The sequence below is a fragment of the Microcaecilia unicolor genome, chromosome 6 (assembly GCF_901765095.1).
Source record: "Microcaecilia unicolor chromosome 6, aMicUni1.1, whole genome shotgun sequence".
Taxonomy (NCBI): domain Eukaryota; kingdom Metazoa; phylum Chordata; class Amphibia; order Gymnophiona; family Siphonopidae; genus Microcaecilia; species Microcaecilia unicolor.
In genome coordinates this window covers 185,553,156-185,574,805 of record NC_044036.1, presented here as the reverse complement: position 1 = coordinate 185,574,805, position 21,650 = coordinate 185,553,156, and the positions used below count along the sequence as shown (strand labels likewise).

At 43.1% G+C, this 21,650-nt stretch overlaps 1 protein-coding gene across 4 annotated transcripts in view; it reads right to left on the bottom strand.

The window, feature by feature from the left end:
* Positions 1-21,650, bottom strand: part of MST1 (macrophage stimulating 1) — a 149,230-nt gene that overhangs the window by 78,932 nt on the left and 48,648 nt on the right. For 3 of the 4 annotated variants that reach the window (XM_030207142.1, XM_030207139.1, XM_030207141.1), the window contains exons 7-10: positions 21,365-21,483; positions 12,207-12,375; positions 10,316-10,446; positions 3,452-3,554 (exon numbers count right to left, since the gene is read on the bottom strand). In XM_030207142.1, coding sequence (XP_030063002.1) covers positions 3,452-3,554; positions 10,316-10,446; positions 12,207-12,375; positions 21,365-21,483 — 522 coding nt within the window. The remainder of the gene's footprint in view (positions 1-3,451; positions 3,555-10,315; positions 10,447-12,206; positions 12,376-21,364; positions 21,484-21,650) is intronic. The other variant, XM_030207140.1, reaches the window with a different exon arrangement.

Below are 21,650 nucleotides of genomic sequence, written 5' to 3'. Positions count from 1 at the left end.
GAAACTCTGTGTCCCTAACCAGGTAACCCGGGAATCGCCAGTTCAGAACAGGTCTAAAGTTACCAGACGATTCCAATTCTACCCAAACAGGGGCATGATCTGCAACCACCACTTCCTCCAAGTGAGATTCCAAAACAAAGGGAAAAAGCGATGACGATGTAAAAATATAATCCAGTCTTGCCCAAGATCCATGAGCCCGAGACCTGTGAGAGAAGTCTCGCTCCCCAGGATGTAGGGACCCTCCAGGCATCCACTAAATCTAGTGTAGCCGCAAACTCCTGCAATACCCCCCGCTCCGGTCCTCCCACATTCCCGGAGCTGCGAGCACCCGTACAGTCCAGTTCGGGATCAAGCAGAGTATTCATGTCCCCCGTAAGGATAAGGTTTTTACCCTGATATGGTAGAAGGGCCCTTAATAACTCCGGGAAGAATTTCTTATCATAGGGGGTTGGGGCATATATGGTCAGTAGATACACTTCCCTGCCTTGCAACCACAACTTTAGTAAAATATATCTACCCATGGGATCCTGCAATAATACCTCCGATGTTACTACCAACTTCTTGTGAAATAAGATAGCCACACCGCTCCTTCTACCTCCCGATGATACAGAGTGAACTTGCCCCACCCAGGATCTGCACAGCTTGGCATGTTCTTCCCCAGACAGTCTGGTTTCTTGAAGACAGGCTATGTCTGCCTTAAGGCGCTTTAAATGAGACAGTATTTTAGTTCTTTTGGTCGGAGATGTGATGCCCCCCACATTCCAGGTGACTATTTTACAGTTAGACATCCCAGCCCATGAAGTGCTAGATAGCCACAACCATTCATTTCGGTGAATCCAGGGGCCCAGCCTACCCCCGGATCCCATCCAAAGAACATATTCAAGCCCGTTGGTAACCTAAAACTGACACAACGACCAGCCTGTACAACTTCCCCCTTAGAAGCACAACACACACATGTTCCTCTACCCACCCCCAACCCCCACAAAATGACTCCCCACATCCATAGTACAGTAATACCTTTACACTCATCCCCATAGCCCCCCCTCCAGCCAACCCCCCCCCCCCCCCCCCGCCCAGCAACATCCTTCCCATGCCCCCTCCCCCTCCTCCCACCCTCCCTCCGCCCCCCAAACCCCCATGACTACCACCCATAACTGGAATGAGATACTCATCCAGAAGAGTCACAAAATGCTGAAGTCCCCGCCCCATTCCCCGCCATACTAGATCCTTCAGATCCCCGTTCGCTCAAGAACTGTTCATAGTTCATGTAGGTGAGCTCCCATTAGTTGCAAATACTTATCGTTCGTGCACATTACTGCCAAAATTGTCAAGGCAGTCCCAGTTCATCTCTTAATTGCATCCTCCGGTGCAGCCACCTTCCCAGTACGATTGAGAAACTCCGTTGCTCCCTGCACCGAATCAAATGAGGACCACGTGCCTTCATGCAGCACCTTTAATGTGGCAGGGTAAAGCAGCTTAAATCTGATTTTCTTTTCCACCAGAGAGGTGCAGAGAGGGTGGAAGCGGCGTCTCCTCTCCTGCACCCCCGCTGAGTAGTCCTGAAAAATACGGATCTGCACACCATCATACCTCAGTGTGTCTCTTTTTGCCCTGTATCCAAGCAATATCTCTTCTTTGTGGGAGTAGTTGTGAATCTTAATAATCACAACGCGTGGCTTTGGACTCTCCTGCTTCAGTCAGCCCAGCCTGTGCGCTCTCTCAATGCACAGTGGACCGTAACTATCTGACAGGGCAAACTCTTTAATGAGCCACTGCTCTAACAGGAAACTTAAGTTCTTCTCTGGTAGCTTTTCTGGCAAACCCACAATTCTTAAATTACTCCTGCGAGCTCGGTTCTCTAGATCCTCTATCTTGTCTTGCTGTGTCTGCAGTTTCTCTTTCAATTGGACGAGTTCTGGCGCCACGCGGGTCCAGGTGTCTTCCATGTCAGAGACTCTCCGCTCCACCTCTGTCAGCCGCTTGTTAGATTCTAGCAGCATGGTATCCAGCTTTTCAAATCGCCCATTCAGCTCTGTAAATCTCGGCTCCAGCGCTGCTCCCATTGCAGCTGTAATCTGCTCCATTTGTTTAGCTGAGAATTCATCTCCCGCACACGCGGCGCCACTCGCCATCTTGGATTCTCCTCCTGCCAACGCCACCTTCTCCCTCTCTGCTTTCACAGTCTTTTTTGAGCTCCCTGCAGGCATCGATATCATGTATTTGTCCATACGCTGTTCCCACAGCGCATCGGAAGAAAAACTGCTTCGCTACAGGCAGCAATCAGTCACAATTGGCAGTAAACGGAGCGGGGACCTCGGAGCGAAGCAGCGCTACACCCTTCACTCGCAACGCATCACGTGACTCCTCTAAAGAGTTGGGTTTTTAATTCTGCAGGCTCCGTAACCACAGAAGCCTCACTAGGCTTCCGAGGGAGCTGCTGTGATTACCTGACTGTAATGATATGGCAACCAATAATTCACAGTGACAATAAACCAAAAGGTTGCTATGCACAGCTGATATGACTTAATGCTGTGGACAATTAATTACAACACACGACAGGTAGCTAAGAGATCGGCAGCACTGTCTCAATGATAAACAGAGAAACTTAACATGCTTTCACTCTTGCTGCTATTATTCAATAGTTCCTATCTCACACTAATGCTAAGTAGTATAAATTTAGTCACTATAAATAATTACTTTCCTAGGGGACAGTTTAAACATTTGCACAGTATGATTTACAATTTCTTGACAGTGAATGAGCCTCTTGCTTACCCATATAAAAAAAAGGGCTGACCCGGAGTTTAGACTTAGTATATTAGACTGCTTAGAAAATAAAACTTCACGTCAAGGACACAAGCTCCAGGAAGCCAAAGTAGGGATGTCGAAAGTAAATATTCCCAAAGAAGTATAAACAAAGATAATGCAACCTAGGAAGAACAGCCTGAACGATAAATGAAACAGTGGAATCTAAAATGACCCCTAGTACTCTGGAAAACCCTCAATTTTTAAAATTTAATCTGAAGCCAAAACAAAGCTATTTGGGATTTTATCACCAAACCAGAGTAACTTAGGGCCCTGATTACTAAGGAAACTATTGTTTTAATGTGCACTAACATCCATATATTCCTATGAGTGTCTCTAGCATTAGTGCATGTAAAGTTTTAGCGAGGCTTAGTAAACAGAGCCCTTAGTCTTTTGTTTATTTAAGGACAGAAAATGCCTGGTTGCCCAATTATCAATACAAGATATATAATATTTAATAGAACTGAAATTATGCTAATTCTTCTGCCTTTGGCTATGTACGAGGTAAGCTTGCACGGCTGCTGCGTATGCTGCACCTGCTCTGTGATGTTCCAGCTGTTTAGCTTGCAGCAGAACCCCTTCAGGATAATCTTGGAATCACAGTCTGTGAGAGCAGAAAACAAGTCTGCTGTAGAGTTTAGACACTTACTGAGGTTTGTGAGGCAGCTGCTCTGACCATTTCTGACAGGTGATTCCCTTCCGTGTCTTACTGACGTGGCCATTGTATAGTTCTCCATTTCCATGGTAACAATCTGAGGACAGAAACAGCATCACATCGTAAAAATTTGTTTTAGCACTGTTTCTTTTTATGTACTTACAATGAAAAGCTTATTTCATGTGGCAAACCCAACTTATTCAGTGGCAAAAGTTCTGCACAGCCTGGTGGGGACCTGGGTTCCATTCCTGGCTCTGGTTTCTGCTCCTCAGGCTACCCAAAGTAAAAATGAATAGATCCCATCAAAGCACCATACACCTTTTTCTCACTCAGCAGAAAGCTGGTTTTACTCGGTCACGGAGTGACAAACCACATTTTAGCACTGAGAATGGAAGTGTTTTCAAAGAAGGGGGTCCTTTTACTAAAGTGCGCTGAAAATGGCCTGTGGTAGTGTAGGCGCGTGTTTTGGCCACGAACAGAATCATTTTTCAGCACACCTGTATAAAATGCCTTTTGGGGAAGGGGGGCCGAAAATGGACATGCAGCAAAATGAAAATTGGCACGCATCCATTTTGGGTCTGAGACCTTACCGCCAGCCATTGACTTAGCGGTAAGGTCTCACGCGTTAACCAGGCGGTAATGCTTAACACGCATCAAATTCCAATTACCACCCGCATGCCAGAAAATAAAAATATTTTCTGATACAGTCAAAAATGAAATTACCGCCCGGGCCATGCGGTAGCCGGGCGGTAACTTGGAATTGATGTGCATTGGGTGTGCGTAAGTGCTTACATGGCTTAGTAAAATGGCCCCAAGGTTTCCGAAGAGTTGGGGATAGCACAGAGATAGTGCTATGTTCAGACAATTCTGTTAATCACATGATAGTGATACCTAGAATCAGGGTGCATGTGCACAAGGCTCTGGACAGAGCAAAGTCTGTGGTTCCTGGCTAAGCTTCAGGCTGCTGTATCTGAAGACTCGGGGCAGCACAAGCTCAATGCAACTGAGTGCCGGATAAACTGAACGTCCAAAAGGATCCCAAAATATTCAAATTATCCCATGACTTTGATAACAGAATTCTGAAACTTTTGGGGTCGATATTCAAAGCTAATTAAATGGCCAGAAATGGCTCCTGGCCACTTAAATCGCTTGTCCTGGACTAACCAGGCACATCCAGCAGCACTTAACTGTATAGAGCCACTGAAAATGCCAGTTAACACCTAAGCCAAAACTGGCTACTTTGTGAGCGTTCCAGGGGCAAAATCAGCACTTAGCTGGTTAATTGCCAATGTTCAACACTTAACCAGCTGGCATAACCGCATAAACAGGACCACTTAAAACACAGTCCTATCCTGGTGAACGAGGGATGAGAATCGTTGCTTGGATTTACCACGGAGACAGGACTGCTATTTCAGAAACGTTCTGTTTTTTTGTTTATACAGTGCAAGAGTTTAAACTACACAGATGATGAGATTTGATCATCACTTTGATATACACAGCTTTATTGGATTACAACATTCCTCTGAGCAACTGTTTGGGCCTGGGTTTATATATGTTCTAATATTGGGTTTATGATGTTTACATGATTCTGTCACAATATTTTATAATAAAATCTTCGTATGTTGTCTTAGATGGTCACTATCACCTTCTTCTCATAATGTCTAAGTGTAATGTGGGAGTATACGACTATTAATGCATAGGAACTTAAGAATTAAGTTTAGAAGATATTTTCCTGTGTATATTTGGGGAATATTTATAGCACAGGTTTGGTTTATGTAATTGACCCAGTTTTGTAGTTAATAGTTGAAATTTAATGCCAAGAAGTGCAGAGTGATGCACTTGGGGTGCAGAAATCTAAATGAGATATATCAGATAGGAGGGGGAAAATTGGTAAACTCGGCTCAAGAGAGGGACCTCGGGGTGGTGTCTGAGGATCTGAAAGTGACAAAACAGTGTGACATGGCAGTGGCTGTTGCCAGAAGGATGCTAGACTGCACAGAAAGGGGTATAACCAATAGAAGAACTGAGGTGCTGATGCCCCTCTACAAGTCATTGGTGAGGCCCCACTTGGAGTATCATGTTCAGTTTTGGAGGTCGTATTTTACTAAGGATGTAAAAAGGCATGAAGCTGTTCAAAGAAAAGCAACAAAAATGGTATGGGATTTGCGTTGCAAGACGTACAAGGAGAGACTTACTGATCTGAACATGTATACCCTGGAGGAAAGGAGAAACAGGGGTGACATGATACAGACGTTCAAATATTTGAAAGGTATTAATCCGCAAACCAACCTTTTTCCAGACGGAAATGTGGTAGAACTAGAGGACATGAATTGAGGTTGAAAAGGAGCAGACTTAGGAATAATGTCGGGAAGTATTTTTTCACGGAAAGGGTTGTAGATACCTGGAATATCCTCCCGCGGGAGGTGGTGGAGATGAAAACAGTAACAGAATTAAAAAATGCATGGGATATGTTTAGAAGGAAAACCATTTGTTTTTTTTCAAACCTGGATTACTTTAATGTATTGTATCTGAGCATTACAAAAAAGTAAGGCAAAACTTGGCATTGTATGTTCCACACTGAGTGGAATAGAAGACACGTTTTCTGCTTCTTGTGGACTGCTTGATATTATCTGCAGATTATAGTTTCCTCTTTTTGGTTCTCCCTGTTTGGCTGTTGAGGAACAATGTCTTTCTCCCCTTGGAAGGATATGCTTAACTCTAGAGATGACCTGTTACAAAAATTGCTGCCTAAAGAACCTTTCTTTAAAGATAGTGAAGTGGAAATGATTGAGGATGATTATATTTCCGATTGGGAAGAAATAATTAAACGTAGTAAGAGATTAGTTAGAACTGAATTGTATGCTTCAACATTATTAGATTGTTGTAGATTTGAATGCATCCGTAGCGGGTTAAGAATGAATAAAGAACCGAAAATGTTCACTGAAGATACTGAATTTATGAGTAAGTGGGAGGCTATTTTAAATCATTGTTCCCTTGATCTCATGTTAATTATACAGACATCTAGTAAAAAGCCAAATCAGGCAAAACGTTGAATAATGAACTAACCGTTTTGAAAGATAAAGATGTTTAGCTTAAGCCTGTTAATAATAATGAACATGCTACATAAATATAATGAGAAACCGTTGAACAGTATAAAGTTCCTATGGTCAGTGAAGTGCAAGTATTAAGGCAAAAGACCTATGAGTCACAAACCTGTGAAAACAATGAGGGAGTCATAGAATCAACCTTGAGCAGCCTGGTGTGAAACAGAGACAGGAGGCTGTGTAAGGGGGGGACAGAAGGAATGTTGCTTGCAGACATTTGTAGATAAGGAATGTGAGAACAAGCTTCAAAGAAAAGGGTTGCTGACGTGCACACATTGGGTGCAGTATGAATGTAAGTGTATTTAAACTGAGGAGAAGATAAGTATCTTAAGCAAAGCAAAGCTGAGCAAGCATATATCTCTGTATTACTGCTGAGCAAATATATCTCTGTATTATTGCTAAAAATATATTGTGTAAGCAGACTCTGCTTCCAGTGTGGTGTTCCCACGCTGCCTCTGTCCGACGGAGGACAGTTGAAAAAATAAAAAATTTTTGATTATTCTTTTTATAACAGGTGTCAGTTTCTTTGTTTACACAAATATAAGGTGTAAATAAACAAGCCCCAGATGCAGGCTCTAGGAAGGCGAAACATGGCCACGCTGGGCATTGTATGTTCCAAACTGAGTGGAATAAAGTTTGTTCAGCACTAGAAGACGTGTTTTCTGCTTCTTGTGGCCTGCTTGATATTCCATGCAGATTATAGTTACCTCTTTTTTGGTTCTCTTCTAGATAGTATGAAGGACGTGGGTGGATTGTGGAGGAGAAGGAAGCAGAGGAAAGGGAATTATGGAATAGGTAAAAGACTGAGGTCTGTAAAGGGAGTCAGATTGTTTGGAAATGGAGCTAGGGAGAAGGTAAAAGAGGGAATGAAGCTGGGTAGGGGGTAAACAACAGAAGAAAAAGGCAGTATGTCAAGAGGGATTAAGCAACTGGCACTAAGAGAATGAGAGAAGGTAGATAAGGAGTGAGAGACTACAGAGGGTAGAAATGGGAGACTAAGGAAAAAGTGAAAGACAGAGGAGAATAAGAGGTTGGAGAAAGATAGATCAAGAAATAGAAGACTGGCAAAGAAGAGACAGCAACAGAAGCTGTAGAGGGGGTGAAAGCTGAATGTATGGACTGAGGCTGATCTGACATGAGCTACCGATGCCATCATGGTTCTGACATGAGCCATGACATGACCCTTCAGAGTCAGCCCAGTCTGGGCATAAGTAAAGAAGATGCAGTCTGCGAGCCAATTTGAAATATTGCATTTACCAATGGCAGTTCCCATCCTGTTGCAGTCAAAAGAAACAAAAGGCTGTGTGGACTTTCTATCAGCTTTAGTCCACTACAGTTAGAAGGCCAAGACTCTCTTGCAGTCCAGTGTGCAGTGAGCTTTCACCTTGATTGGTCATGTGGTCTTGGGAAAAATGTTGGCAGTACATTTGACTGATTAAGATGGAACTCAGACATCAGCTTAGGAAGGAACTTAAGATGCATGCCCAAAACCACTCTGTTGTAAAACTTTGTATAAGGTGAAGCTGATACTAAAGCCTGGAGCTCACTGATGGCTGAAGTGACCACCACCAAAAACAATCAGGTACTTCTGGTGACAGGTATCCAGTGGCTCAAAAGGAGCATCCATCAGCTGGGTAGAGAAAATGTTGAAGTCCTATGATACTGTGGGGCTTGATCAGAGGTTTTAGGAAATGTAAGCTCCTCATGAAGCAAACAACTAAAGGATAAGCAGAGATGGGCTTACTCTTAGACGGTGATAAAAAGCTCCAACTGTGCTCAGATGAACCATTACTGAGTTGGTATTAAGACCCGACTCAGAGAGTGTAGAAGGTATTCAAGCAGTTTTTGTGTAGGACAGGAATAAGAATCTAGGCCCTTGCCTTCACACCAAATGGCAAACCTCTTCCATTTGAAACTGTATTACCTCCTATTAGAATCTCTCCTGGAAGCAAGCGGAACGCAACAGACACTCTCCAGTAGGTTTAAGGAGTCCACCTCTAACCTTTCAAAATCCAAGCCATAAGGGCAGGGAACTAGAAGCTGAGATTGTCCCAACCAGGCTTTGGTAAAACCACAGACTGATCTGGTCCCACACAGCGGTGGTGGGTGGGAAGGCATACCCATGCACAGTGAGCCGCTCTCAAAGGTTTATGGAATGGTTGTCAGGAAGCAATTCCCACTCTGGGCTCCATTGGATAATATCACCCAGCTTGTCCTTGGAGAAAAAAAAAAAAACTTAACATGAACGTCAAAAAATGTATGTTCAAAGTCTAAGCAGATTTTTAACTAGTCTTACTACATCAGCCTATTATATGTCCTCTTCTACTTCTATCCCACTGTCAGTTGGTGTACCTTACGGATCTGTCCTGGGACCTCTTCTTTTCTCCGTCTATATTTCTTCCCTTGGTACTCTGATCTCATCCCATGGTTTTCAGTATCATCTTTACACTGATGACTCCCAGATCTACCTCTCCACACCAGAAATCTCAGCCTAAATCCAGGTCAAAGTATCAGCCTGCCTGTCTGACATTGCTGCCTGGATGTCTCAGCGCCATCTGAAACTAAACATGACCAATACTGAGCTTCTTATCTTTCCCCCTAAACCAACCTCTCCTCCTCCCCCGTTATTTCTGTAGATAACACTCTCATCCTTCCTGTCTCATCAGCTCGTAACCTTGGGGTCATCTTCGACTCCTCCCTCTCCTTCTCTGCACATATTCAACAGACTGCTAAAACCTGTCGTTTCTTTCTCTATAATATCAGCAAAATTCGCCCTTTCCTTTCTGAGCACACTACCAAAACCCTCATCCACACTCTTATCACCTCTCGCTTAGACTATTGCAACTTGCTTCTCACAGGTCTCCCACTTAGCCATCTCTCTCCAATCTGTTCAAAATTCTGCTGCACGACTAATATTCCACCAGTGTCGTTACGCTCATATTAGCCCTCTCCTCAAGTCACTTCACTGGCTTCCTATCCGTTTCCGCATACAGTTCAAACTCCTCTTATTGACCTATAAGTGCATTCACTCTGCAGCTCCTCAGTACCTCTCCACTCTCATCTCTCCCTACACTCCTCCCTGGGAACTCCGTTCACTGGGCAAATCTCTCTTAGCTGCACCCTTCTCCTCCACTGCTAACGCCAGACTCCGTTCCTTTTATCTTGCTGCACCTTATGCCTGGAATAGACTTCCTGAGCCGGTACGTCAAGTTCCATCTCTGGCCGTCTTCAAATCTAAGCTAAAAGCCCACCTTTTTGATGCTGTTTTTAACTCCTAACCCTTGTTCACTTGTTCAGAACCCTTATTTTATCATCCTCACTTTAATATTCCCTTATCTCTTGTTTGTCCTGTTTGTCTGTCCTAATTAGATTGTAAGCTCTGTCGAGCAGGGACTCTCTCTTCATGTTCAAGTGTACAGCACCGCATACGTGTAGTAGCGCTATAGAAATGATAAGTAGTAGTAGTGTTGCTGCAACCTTCAATCTGTCCCTGCGCCAGGAATGCCACTGCTCAGTGTGGATAAAAAGTATACACATTGTGTACAGAGAGTGGTCAGTTTTCAAATAACCCAATTCTACAGACCAAAAAAAAGTCTTTGAAAATTTCTCTCTGAATTTCTTGTGGCACATTTCAATCTGGTGTTTCCACAGTAGAAAATTATATAAGTACAGTATAAGGACACATGTTAGTAGCACTAATTCACTCTCACAAAGAATGATGAACGGGGAGGAGGCTTCATGGCTCTTGACTTACCTTCTACCTCCACATCATCAGTACATCGTTTAATTTGGAAACAAAAAGCCGCACGCATTCCTGGGAGAGTTGTGAAACACCAGGGAGCTTCTGAGCCATCCGGATTTCGGCAGTAATTTTCTTCCAGTCCTCTGAAAGACATAACACAATTCACCACTGTTAGCCCCGACCCCCCCTTGCACAACTCTACAACTTACTATAGCTTGAATGCTCTGCACAAACCTAAAACACATCACAGCTAGCTCCCATTTCCTGTACAATTACACAACTCAGCATAGCTAGTGTAGTAAATGACGGCAGATAAAGACCTGTACGGTCCATCCAGCCTGCCCAACAAGATAAACTAATTTTACATGGTATGTGATACTTTATATGTATACCCGAGTTTGATTTGTCCCTGCCTTTCTCAGGGCACAGACCGTAGAAGTCTGCCCAGCACTCTTCTTGTACTAAAAGTTCTGAAGCTAATGTCGAAGCCCCTTAAAATTTACACTCAAGCCCATCCATATATATTCAGTCACAATCAGGGTGTAGATTGTAGAAGTCTGCCTAGCACTGGTTTTGCTTCCCAGTTACCGGTGTTGCCACCCAATCTCCGCTAAGATTCCCTGGATCCATTCCTTCTAAACAGGATTCCTTTGTGTTTATCCCACACATGTTTGAATTCCATTACCGTTTTCATCTCTACCACCTCCCGTGTGAGGGCATTCCCAAAGTGCTACACAACTCCGCAACACCAAACAGCCCCATCTCTCTGCACACCCTCACAGTTCATGAAGTTATTCAGTCTTCTCCTCTGCACAATACAACTCAATACAGTACCCAATGACCTCCTTTTACAGCACAAAATCTATCACATCCAGTTTTAACCCCTTACGCAGTCAACTCCTATCCTCTTCCTTTCACAACCCAAAATTTCACCAGTCAGTCATGCTCATCACTCTCAACTGATTACAATCACTCACACTTCTGCACTACATACCATAGCTCATCAGCCAGTTCAAACTTCTACCTTCCACACAAACCCTATCCTCCAGTTCCAACCATCAAGTATAGCAAATACAATGTAACGTAGTAGATGACGGCAGAAAAAGACCTGCATGGTCCATCCAGTCTGCCCAACAAGATAAACTCATATGTGCTACTTTTTGTGTATATCTTACCTTGATTTGTACCTGCCTTTTCATGGCACAGACCATGTAAGTCTGCCCAGCACTATCCCCACCTCCCAACCACCAGCCCCTCCTCCCACCACTGGCTCTGGCACAGACCGTATACGTCTGCCCAGCACTATCCCCGCCTCCCAACCACCAGCCCCTCCTCCCACCACCGGCTCTGGCACAGACCATATAGGTCTGCCCAGCACTATCCCCACCTCCCGCCACCAGCTCTGCCACCCAATCTCGGCTAAGCTCCTTAAGATCCATTCCTTCTGAACAGGATTCCTTTATGTTTGTCCCACGCGTGTTTGAATTCTGTTACCATTTTCATTTCCACCACTTCCCGCGGGAGGGCATTCCAAGCATCCACTACTCTCTCTGTGAAAAAATACTTCCTGACATTTTTCTTGAGTCTGGCCCCCTTCAATCTCATTTCATGTTCTCTTGTTCTACCTCCTTCGCATCTCCGGAAAAGGTTCACTCACCCCAGCCAGCTCCAGCTCTCTCTCTCTTACCAAGCACCTCAAGTACTTCTAGCTCCCTTACTCATGTTACACTACAGCTCATGGCTGTCAGTATCACCATCTGCCTCCTATTCTTAGGTTCTTAATCTTATGGACTTTGCCCTGCCCCCTATTTGATTGGCATAATATGCATGTATTTGTACTCATACTTTTCACAGTTGGGCAGTGCATCCTGCTCCTTCCTTCCCAATCTTGGAAGATACATACTTGCACTGGTACTTTTCAGGCAGGAAATGGTGTCGATGCAGAGTTTGTGCATCCCAGTGCTGGCAGGGGATCCCAGAAGTAGTGACATTCACTTTGCCCCTGTAACCTTCACCTTTCCCTTTAAAGCAGCTTCTGGTAATTTCCACATGGCGGAGATGTTGTTTTTCTGCTTCAAAAAAATTAATAAAATAAAGGAATAAAGAGACCTTCAAACACAGAGCGCTGCACATTCTTTCAGATCACTTGGGACACTCCCACCCTCTTCCCCACTGACAGTCTCCCTTTAAGCAGAGCCTCCATGAGACTGTCAAGTCTGCTGAGGAATTGGATTTGCAGCATCATTTTTTAAGTCCCTTTATACTTTTACAATGTATCAGGTTAACTTTATCAGGCGTCTTAGCCTTGCTACTGGCCCAGAGCAGAATCAGCCACATTGTAATACAGCAACTCAAATACATTCAGAGCAGTGTCGGCCTGAGGTGATCAAAGTTAAGAACAATAAATGACCCGAACTGAGAGCTGTGATTGCCACTTGCAGACTATGGGGTTCGGGGTATGACCTGAAGGGCTCCTATGAGGCGCCTGGTTCCTCCACCTGGGGCAGGAAGATGTTAGTGGATGAGATTTCCCTTGTTTCTTCCCAAGACAATTCATAGAAATAAAACAAAATAAAACATGGAAAAGAAAATAAGATGATACCTTTTTTATTGGACATAACTTAATACATTTCTTGATTAGCTTTCAAAGGTTGCCCTTCTTCGTCAGATTGGAAATAAGCAAATGTTGGTAGATGACAGTATGTGTATGTGAAACATCAAAGCATTTCAGTGACAGTCTAACAGGATGAGGGCGGATAGGTGAGAGACAGGAAGAGTCAGGTGGATGAGGGGCATGGAGATAGGAGGGTGACAAAGCAGTACAATTTTATGGTTTATAATGGGCTAGAAAACCCAGATCTTTGTTAAGTCCTGTCTGGTAGGTGTCAAAATATTTAATCATTCTGACTTCAAAGGTATTACGTTCCTGTATTGTTTTAAAGTTCCCTTTCAGGATTCTTACCATGAAATCACTGGTACAGTGTTCTGGTTTTGTAAAGTGCTGCCCCACAGAGGTGACATCCTGTTAGGTACTAACATTTTTCATATGGTGTCTATGTAAATTAAATCTCTTCTTTAGCATCTGACTTGTTTCTCCAATGTAGCAGCCTTTGTTGCATTTTTTACACTGAATGATATATAACACATTGGAAGATGAGCACATGAAAGATTCCTTAATGTTGAATATTTTTCCTTTGTGAATGACCGTGGGGTCCTGTGAAATGTTTTGGCATAGTTTGCAGCTGGATATATTGCAAGGATGTGTGCCATTCTCTTCTTTTTGAGTCTGTGTTGGGAGCTTACTTCTAATTAGCTTGTGTTTTAAAGTTGGGTGGCTGTCGGAAGGCCAGCACTGGTGGGGATGGGAATATCTCTTTCAGTAATTCATCCTCCTGGAGTAGAGGCTGTAGATCTTTTATAATTTTTCTTAATTTTCCAAGCTCTGGGTTGTATGTCACTATAAGGGAGTTTCTGTCTATGGCTTTTTTTCTTTGTACTGTAGCAGATTTTCCCTGGGTGTTTTGAGGGAGGAGGCAATATTCTTGGAGATTATTTTGGGGTTGTAGCCTTTCTGTTCGAATGATGCAGTCAGGATTTCAAGGTGTCTGTCTCTGTCCCCTGGGTCAGAGCAGGTACAGTGGTACCTTGTGGCTTGGCTGTAAATAATGGATCTTTTTGTATGTGAAGGGTGGAAGCTGGAGTTGTGGAGGTAGCTGCATTTGTCTGTGGGTTTCTTGTATATGGATGTTTGTATTTAGCCATCGCTGATTGAGACTGTGGTGTCCAAAAAATTGACTTTTTCTGGGGAGTAGTCAATTTTGAATCTGATTGTAGGATGGTATGTATTGAAGGAATTGTAAAATTGTTTCAGAGTTTCTTCCCCCTCAGTCCAAATCATAAAAATGTCATCGATGTACCGGTAGTATTTTATTATTATTTGTTACATTTGTATCCCACATTTTCCCACCTATTTGCAGGCTCAATGTGGCTTACATAGTACCGTAACGGCGTTAGCCAGTTCCGGTATGAACAAATAAAAGGCAATACTGTGGTAGAATGAGGTTCACGTATAGTAAATACATTAGGGAACTTAGTGAGGAAGAGGAAGAGTTAGGATATGTCCATTACGGTCTTTGGTTACGTTATGTCGCAGGTGACCAGGTTTTTTATGTTGGGTCGGTGGGGTATGCCTTTCTGAACAGGTTTGTTTTCAGTGCTTTCCAGAAATTTGGGTGGTCGAGCATAGTTTTTACTACTTTTGGCAGTGCGTTCCATAGTTGTGCGCTTAAGTAGGAAAAGCTAGATGCATAAATAGATTTGTATTTAAGTCCTTTGCTGCTTGGGTAATGGAGGTTTAGGTATGATCGTGCTGATTTTTTAGTGTTTCTGGATGGCAGGTCGATGAGGTCTGTCATGTATCCTGGGACTTCGCCGTAAATAATTTTATGAACTGTCGTGCAGATTTTGAAAGCAATACGTTCTTTGATTGGAAGCCAGTGCAGTTTTTCTCGGAGGAGTTTGGCGCTGTCAAAACGCGTTTTTCCAAATATGAGCCAAGCTGCTGTGTTTTGGGTGGTCTGCAGTTTCTTTATGATTTGTTCTTTGCAAACCACATAAATTCCATTGCAATAGTCTGCGTGGCTTAGTACCATTGATTGTACCAGGTTGCGAAATATTTCCCTCGGGAAGAATGGTTTCACGCGTTTGAGTTTCCACATTGAGAGAAACATAGGGGTTTGGTCTGGTATATATTTAGAAATGTCTCTTCCAGCTCAGCCATAAAGAGGTTGGAATATTGGGGTGCTGTCCTAGTGCCCATCGCAGTGCCCATTATTTGTAGATAGATATCATTGTTAAAGCGGAAATAGTTGTGAGTTAAAATAAATTTGATTAATTTTGTAATAGTTTCTGGTGAGTATTGATGGTCCAGTGTGGATGTTTTTAGGAGCTTCTCACATGCAGCTATGCCATCCGCATGGGGAATGTTGCTGTATAGTGATTCTACATCCATCGTGACCAGAAGGGTACTCGGTGGTAATTGCTTCATATTTTTCAATTTATTCAGAAAGTCTGTGGTGTCTTGTATGAAGCTGTTTGTTTTGTGCACGAGAGGTTTCAGAATCCCCTCTATGAGTCCAGATATTTCCTCCGTGAGTGCGCCAATACTCAATATGATTGGTCTGCCAGGGTTTCCAGGTTTGTGGATTTTGGGTAGCATGTAGAATGTGCCCATAGAAGGCTGGTTTGGTATGAATTTCTTCAGATTTGGCTGTACTTGTTTAGGAAATGTTCTGATAAAGTCTTTCAGCTGCTTTGTATAATCCTGTGTGGGATCCTCAGTTAGTTTCCTGTAGTATGTATTATCTGAGAGCTGTCTGTGCCCTTCTTCAATGTATTTTTGTGTGTCCATAATCACCATTGAGCCTCCTTTGTCTGCGGGTTTGATGATAATGCGTTGGTTATGTTGTAGAGTTCTTATGGCCGCTCTTTCTGGTGGAGTAAGATTGTAAAGAAGTTTCTTTTGTTTGCTGGAAAGTTGTGATTTTACCCTGTGTCTGCAGCTTTCTATGTAGTTGTCCAGCTTGTTGTTTTGTCCATCCTGTGGGGTGAAATAAGTGTTCTTTTGTTTAAAACTGTTTTCCGGTCTGTTGGGAGTTCCTTTGTTGTGAAAATGTGCCTTCAGGCGCAGTTTTCTGAAGAATTCTTCCAGGTCTGAGTATAATTGAATTTCATCCAGCTTGCAGGATGGGCAAAATGAAAGTCCTTTGGAGAGTACAGGGACTTTATGCTGTGATAATTGATAGTTCGAGAGGTTTACTATCCCCATTTGATCTGTATCTCCAATAGTATGATCAGTGGTTTGTCTGTACGGTCTCTGCAGACTTCCCCCAAAATAATCTCCAAGAATATTGCCTCCTCCCTCAAAACACCCAGGGAGAATCTGCTACAGTACAAAGAAAAAAAAGCCACAAACAGAATCCCCCTTATAGTGACATACAACCTAGAGCTTGGAAAGTGAAGAAAAATCATAAAAGATCTACAGCCTCTACTCCAGGAGTATGAATTACTGAAAGAGATATTCCCATCCCCACCAGTGCTGGCCTTCCGACAGCCACCCAACTTAAAACACAAGCTAATTAGAAGTAAGCTCCCAACACAGACTCAAAAAGAAGAGAATGGCACACATCCTTGCAATATATCCAGCTGCAAACTATGCCAAAACATTTCACAGGACCCCACGGTCATTCACAAAGGAAAAATATTCAACACTAAGGAATCTTTCACGTGCTCATCTTCCAATGTGGTATATATCATTCAGTGTAAAAAATGCAACGAAGGCTGCTACATTGGAGAATCCACTAAATAAATAATAAAGGGAAATGGGAACCACAAATCGTGAGAGTAAGTAAATACGTGTCCCCAAATGGTATAAATAGACAGGAAGCTATCAGAACTGAATAGTGTTTTGAAGGAAAAACGGCCTCAAAAAGCTCATGGATAAAAGATTATCTGTAGAGCTGAATCGGATCAAATAGATCCTCTGTTCATCATTGGCACGTGAAAAAAAACCTTCAACGATAGAGTTTAAACCACAACATTATATAGGTGGTGAAACATACATTGCTAATACTACTGCAATATTACATTGACTTTGTCTCTTGTAGAATTTTTAAGCTTCCAGCTAAACAATAAGTTGAATGTGCTTCGATAGCTAAGCAATAAATTGAATGTGCTTCGATACGAACAAGAGCACTTATCTTTGTAACTTATGCCGACAGGCTTGTCCTATGCCTGTGTCCATTGCACGAATCCATGTGCAACAAGTGCACTATTTGCTGCTGCGGCAGTTTAAATAATCACACCCCAAGCCGACGGTGGCCAGCGTTTCGTTTTTGCTGCATCAGGGTCTTGGAGGTTGAAGTACTGCTCTAATCAGTCAGACAGCGACCATAGACAAGTGATACAGCTTTCTTTCTCCCTCCCCCCACCGCTTTCCTATTGTTTATTATAGTTCATCATCCCTTCCTCTCCATACGTTCTTTCCTGTCTCCACCCCCACCCCCCCACACACACACTTTCAGGTATGTCCATTCTCCCTCCTTTTTTATATTCTTTTCTCTGAGGCCTATGCCTATGCTCAGTCCAGCTTCGGGTTCACTCTTGTCCAGCCTGAGCTACACAGTCTTTTACTCTTGCGCTTTCACCCCCCCCCCCTTTCCTATAGTTCATCGCTCCTCCCATTCTTTCCTGTCTCCACCTCCCCCACCCTTTTATGTATGTCCATTCTTCCTCCTTTTTTATATTCTTTTCTCTGAGGCCTATGGCTAACTCAGTCCAGCTTTGAGTTCACTGTCGGCCAGCCTGAACTACACTGTATTTTCCTCTTGTGCTCCCCCCACCCTTTCCTATCGCTTATTGTAGTTCATCCCCTCCTCTCCTCCTATTCGTTCCTGTCTCTAACCCCTCCCCCAACTTACATGTATGTCCATTCTCCCTCCCTCTTTATATTTGATTGTAAGCCACCCAGATATTAATTTGATTGACTGGATATAAGCCCTGAATAAATTTGAAAACTTGCACTATGTGCAATGCAGGGTCCAACTGTACCAGAGCCTGATCTAAGTATAATAGTATTTATCAATGAAGAGACTAATTTTACTCTCCTTTCCTCCTATTATTATTCCTTTCACCAAGTCCGACAACTGAATCTTAATGGCTAGGGGCTCAATGGCCAGTAACAACAAAAGTGGAGAAAGGAGACACCCCTGTCTGGTACCGCATTGCAGCTCATAAGGATCAGTGAGCCTCCTATTGACAAGCAAACGAGCACAGGGCTTGATGTAGAGTGCTCTTACCCAGCCCAAAAACATGCCCTCAATACCATACTGTCCCATAACACAAAATAAATACTCTGAAGAGATGCTGTCAAACAACTTCTCCAACCCCACTATGCAGATATTCCACCATTCCCTCAATGATCATGCAATGCTCCCATAACTCTCATCAGGTTCATGGAAGCATAGCGGCCTGGTACATATCCCACCTGCTAGGAATGTATAATTAAGGGCAGGAATGTATTGAGCCTCTGCACCAGTATGGCTGCCATCAATTTCATATTCTGATTCAGGAAGGAGATAGGTCTATATGAACTAATTCGTTCTGGGTCCAGTAGTTTACAAGCCTGCACAGTTGACTCTGGAGTAAAAGAGCCAATACTTGTTGTTCATTGTACCTGTGGGGTAACAAGCTACAGTAATGATTATGGTTTAATAAAAGAGTTTTATTTCACTTCCCCTTGGTCTGGCTGTACTTTTATGAGGGCCTCCTGCCCAACTCGGTTCACGCATTATCACAGAGGGGAATAGGAAACTTGGGAAAAAGAATGACAGACAGAGGGGGCAATGACATTGCTGGAGAGGGGATGAGAGGGAGATGGTAAAAGCTGGTATGTAGATAAGAGGTGAAATGGAAACAGATTAGAGGTTGATAGGAAGAATGAGGGGTAAATACCAAATATATATGTATATATAGAGGCAGAGAAGAAACATTAAAAAGAAAGATCAGTGCCAGATGGATATAGAGAAGGAAGGGATGAAGGGCAAGAGAAGAAATGGAAAGGCAGATGAAAGAAGACTGATACAGAAAAGTGCCCAGACAACAAAGGTAGAAAAAAATTATTATTTAATTCTTTTTAATGATTGGAATGTGTTCATTTTGAAAAATGTAAATCTTATCAATGTTTGTATTTTAGCAGAGTACAGGAGAAAATGCATTTCTTTCTTTTACAGGAATTGCACTACTTCCGGCCTCTATAAGCAGGCTGGCTTTCTTTGGCTGAGGAGAAGGAGGTCTCCATTTCAGTTTTTGTGGTCCCTTATTTTGTATGAGACATTACTCTGGAAGTTATCAAACTACCTGCTATTGCTGTCAGCCATTTTGCCTCCCCAGTACTGCATTTCTACAACATCTAGAGCCTGTATATTTCTAAGGTCCATAGTGGGAGAAGGAGAGAAGTGCTGGGTAAGGAGGGAGGAAGGGAGAAAGAAAGAAGCAAAGATAGTGGTGTCAGGCCTAGGGGAAGGGGACAAGGAAAGTGTGCTGTTTGCTTGCTAATTCATGTGCATATGAGAAGGGGCATAATAAAAGAAACTTCCCATTGCTGGCTAATTTTCAGTTTTTAAAAAAAGTGTATATATTCACTTTTTGATACACTGGCTTCCTACTCAGTTTGTTTTTGTCTTTTTTTTTTAAATAATAATCATAATGAATATGTATGAGATGTATGTGTGCAAATGAATAATATGCCACACCCCACCATTTGCCCCCTCTCCCCACCACATGAAACAAGCTACACCCATAATCAAATGATAAAATTGACAATGTGTCAGAGCATTCACAGCGTGGGCATGAGGAATTGCTGCACTCCAAGGCCACTTACTACTGCGGCAGTAAAAAAACCTATTTCCAATATGGAGGTCGTAAATGGCCATGCACTAGAGAATGACTCGGGAACAAAGTTTGTCCCCATCTCTGTCCTGTCCCCGTGAGTTCTGTTCCAGTCCTTGCCACATCCCTGCGAGCTCTGTCTGATCTGATCCACATAAGCCTCAAACAGAATTTTATATTTAAAAACATGTTATGAAAATACGAAAAGAAACAATATTCTGTACACCTGTCATTTTATAAAATCACAAACAATACAGATCAACAAACCCCCTCTCTCTCCTCCCCCTCACAAACATCCCCTCCAGTATGGAAAACTGAACAAGCCAAATTACTACAGAATGCTAGTCACAGCCATTGGGAGGGGAGAGGAGGGAACAGGGGAAGGGTGGGGGGAGGGAAAGGAGACCCAGTATCAGACAATGGCGGCACCTAGTGGCAGGGTTTAGGGCCCATGATTTCACTGTTCCAGAAGGTGCCTTTGTATATGACTGTCAGCTAAAAATTGCTGCTACAATTACTGGACTAAGTAAGTTGGGAGAAGAATATAAATCAGGGAAAAACCATGGGCCATTATGACTGAAGCTTCATGCAATTGTAGCCCAAGCAGCAGGAGGAAACCTCTGCGTCAAGAAACAAGAAACTGTATTATATTATCCTCAAAATCCTGCATAGCTCCCTGACCTTTTCCCTTCCTACTCTTTCCTATTCTTACACCTGAGAGAGCCACAGCAATGTCACAGGGAGGTGATTTCTGCTTGAGAGGTTATGGGGTTTCTGCTATTTTCACTTGAAACTTGGGAACACAGCTAACAGCCTACTGTTGTGCATCAAGGAAAACAATTGCATCCAAACCAAACTTATTTCCTAGTTTTCAGAATGTTCTTTTAGTAGCATTACTTATTACTTGCATGATAACTTACTTGGATATCAGCTGTTAGTATGAATAAGTTTGTTCCTTGCGCCCTACATCCATACTATTTAAAACCACTCAGCTGCACATCTGGCAGAACCTGCAGGCAGCATCTCTCATCCATACTCACTGTTACTGTGTTCTACAGCACTGTAAAATACTTGAAGTCACATGGCCCCAGCCTGCATAGCCCTACTGTGCACACAGGTTCATCCTGCCCCATGCCCAAAAGCCACATCATACCTGCACAGCCCTGACTTGAGGCCCATGCTCTGCAAGATCCCACCCTGATCTTACACTCTTTGACCTTGTTCAGTGACCAATTGACCTCATCATGACCATAGAAACATGATGGCAGATAAAGACCAAATGGCCCATCCTCTGTAACCCCTTCCTTTTCCTAAGCGATCCCATGTGCTTAAATTCTGACACAGTCCTCAACTCCACAACCTCCACCGGGAGGCCATTCTACGCTTCCACCACCCTTTCTGTGAAATAATACTTTCTTAGATTACTCCTAAGCCTGTTCCCTCTTCAGGTTGTCATGAGGATTGCAGGGGAGCATCTTAAAGTTTTCTGGTACTTCAATTTTTGCATGCTGAATACAAACAGAATACTTCTTCCTACAAGCTTTGAAAAGACCTGCCCATCCCATAGCACACATTCATCCCATTTCATGCTCTAGTGAAACACTCGGGCCTTACTGCATTTCTGGATATGACAATATTCCCGGTTGATGTTGGGATCTGTCGTGTAACACCAGGGCCTTTCTGAGCCGTCTGGATTCCTGCAGTAATTATCATCTAGATTTTTATAAGGATACCTGGAAAGAAGCATAGTTTTTGTGATAACTAAACAACAATAGGGAATCACCATATAAAAATGAGGCCCCTTTTGGTGGGATTATTCCTTCTCTTTAAGTTTCTGCACCAGTCTGAATGGTGTCATTGGTGTTCTGAAGCAGCCTCTCACTTATGTAACCTGCTGCAT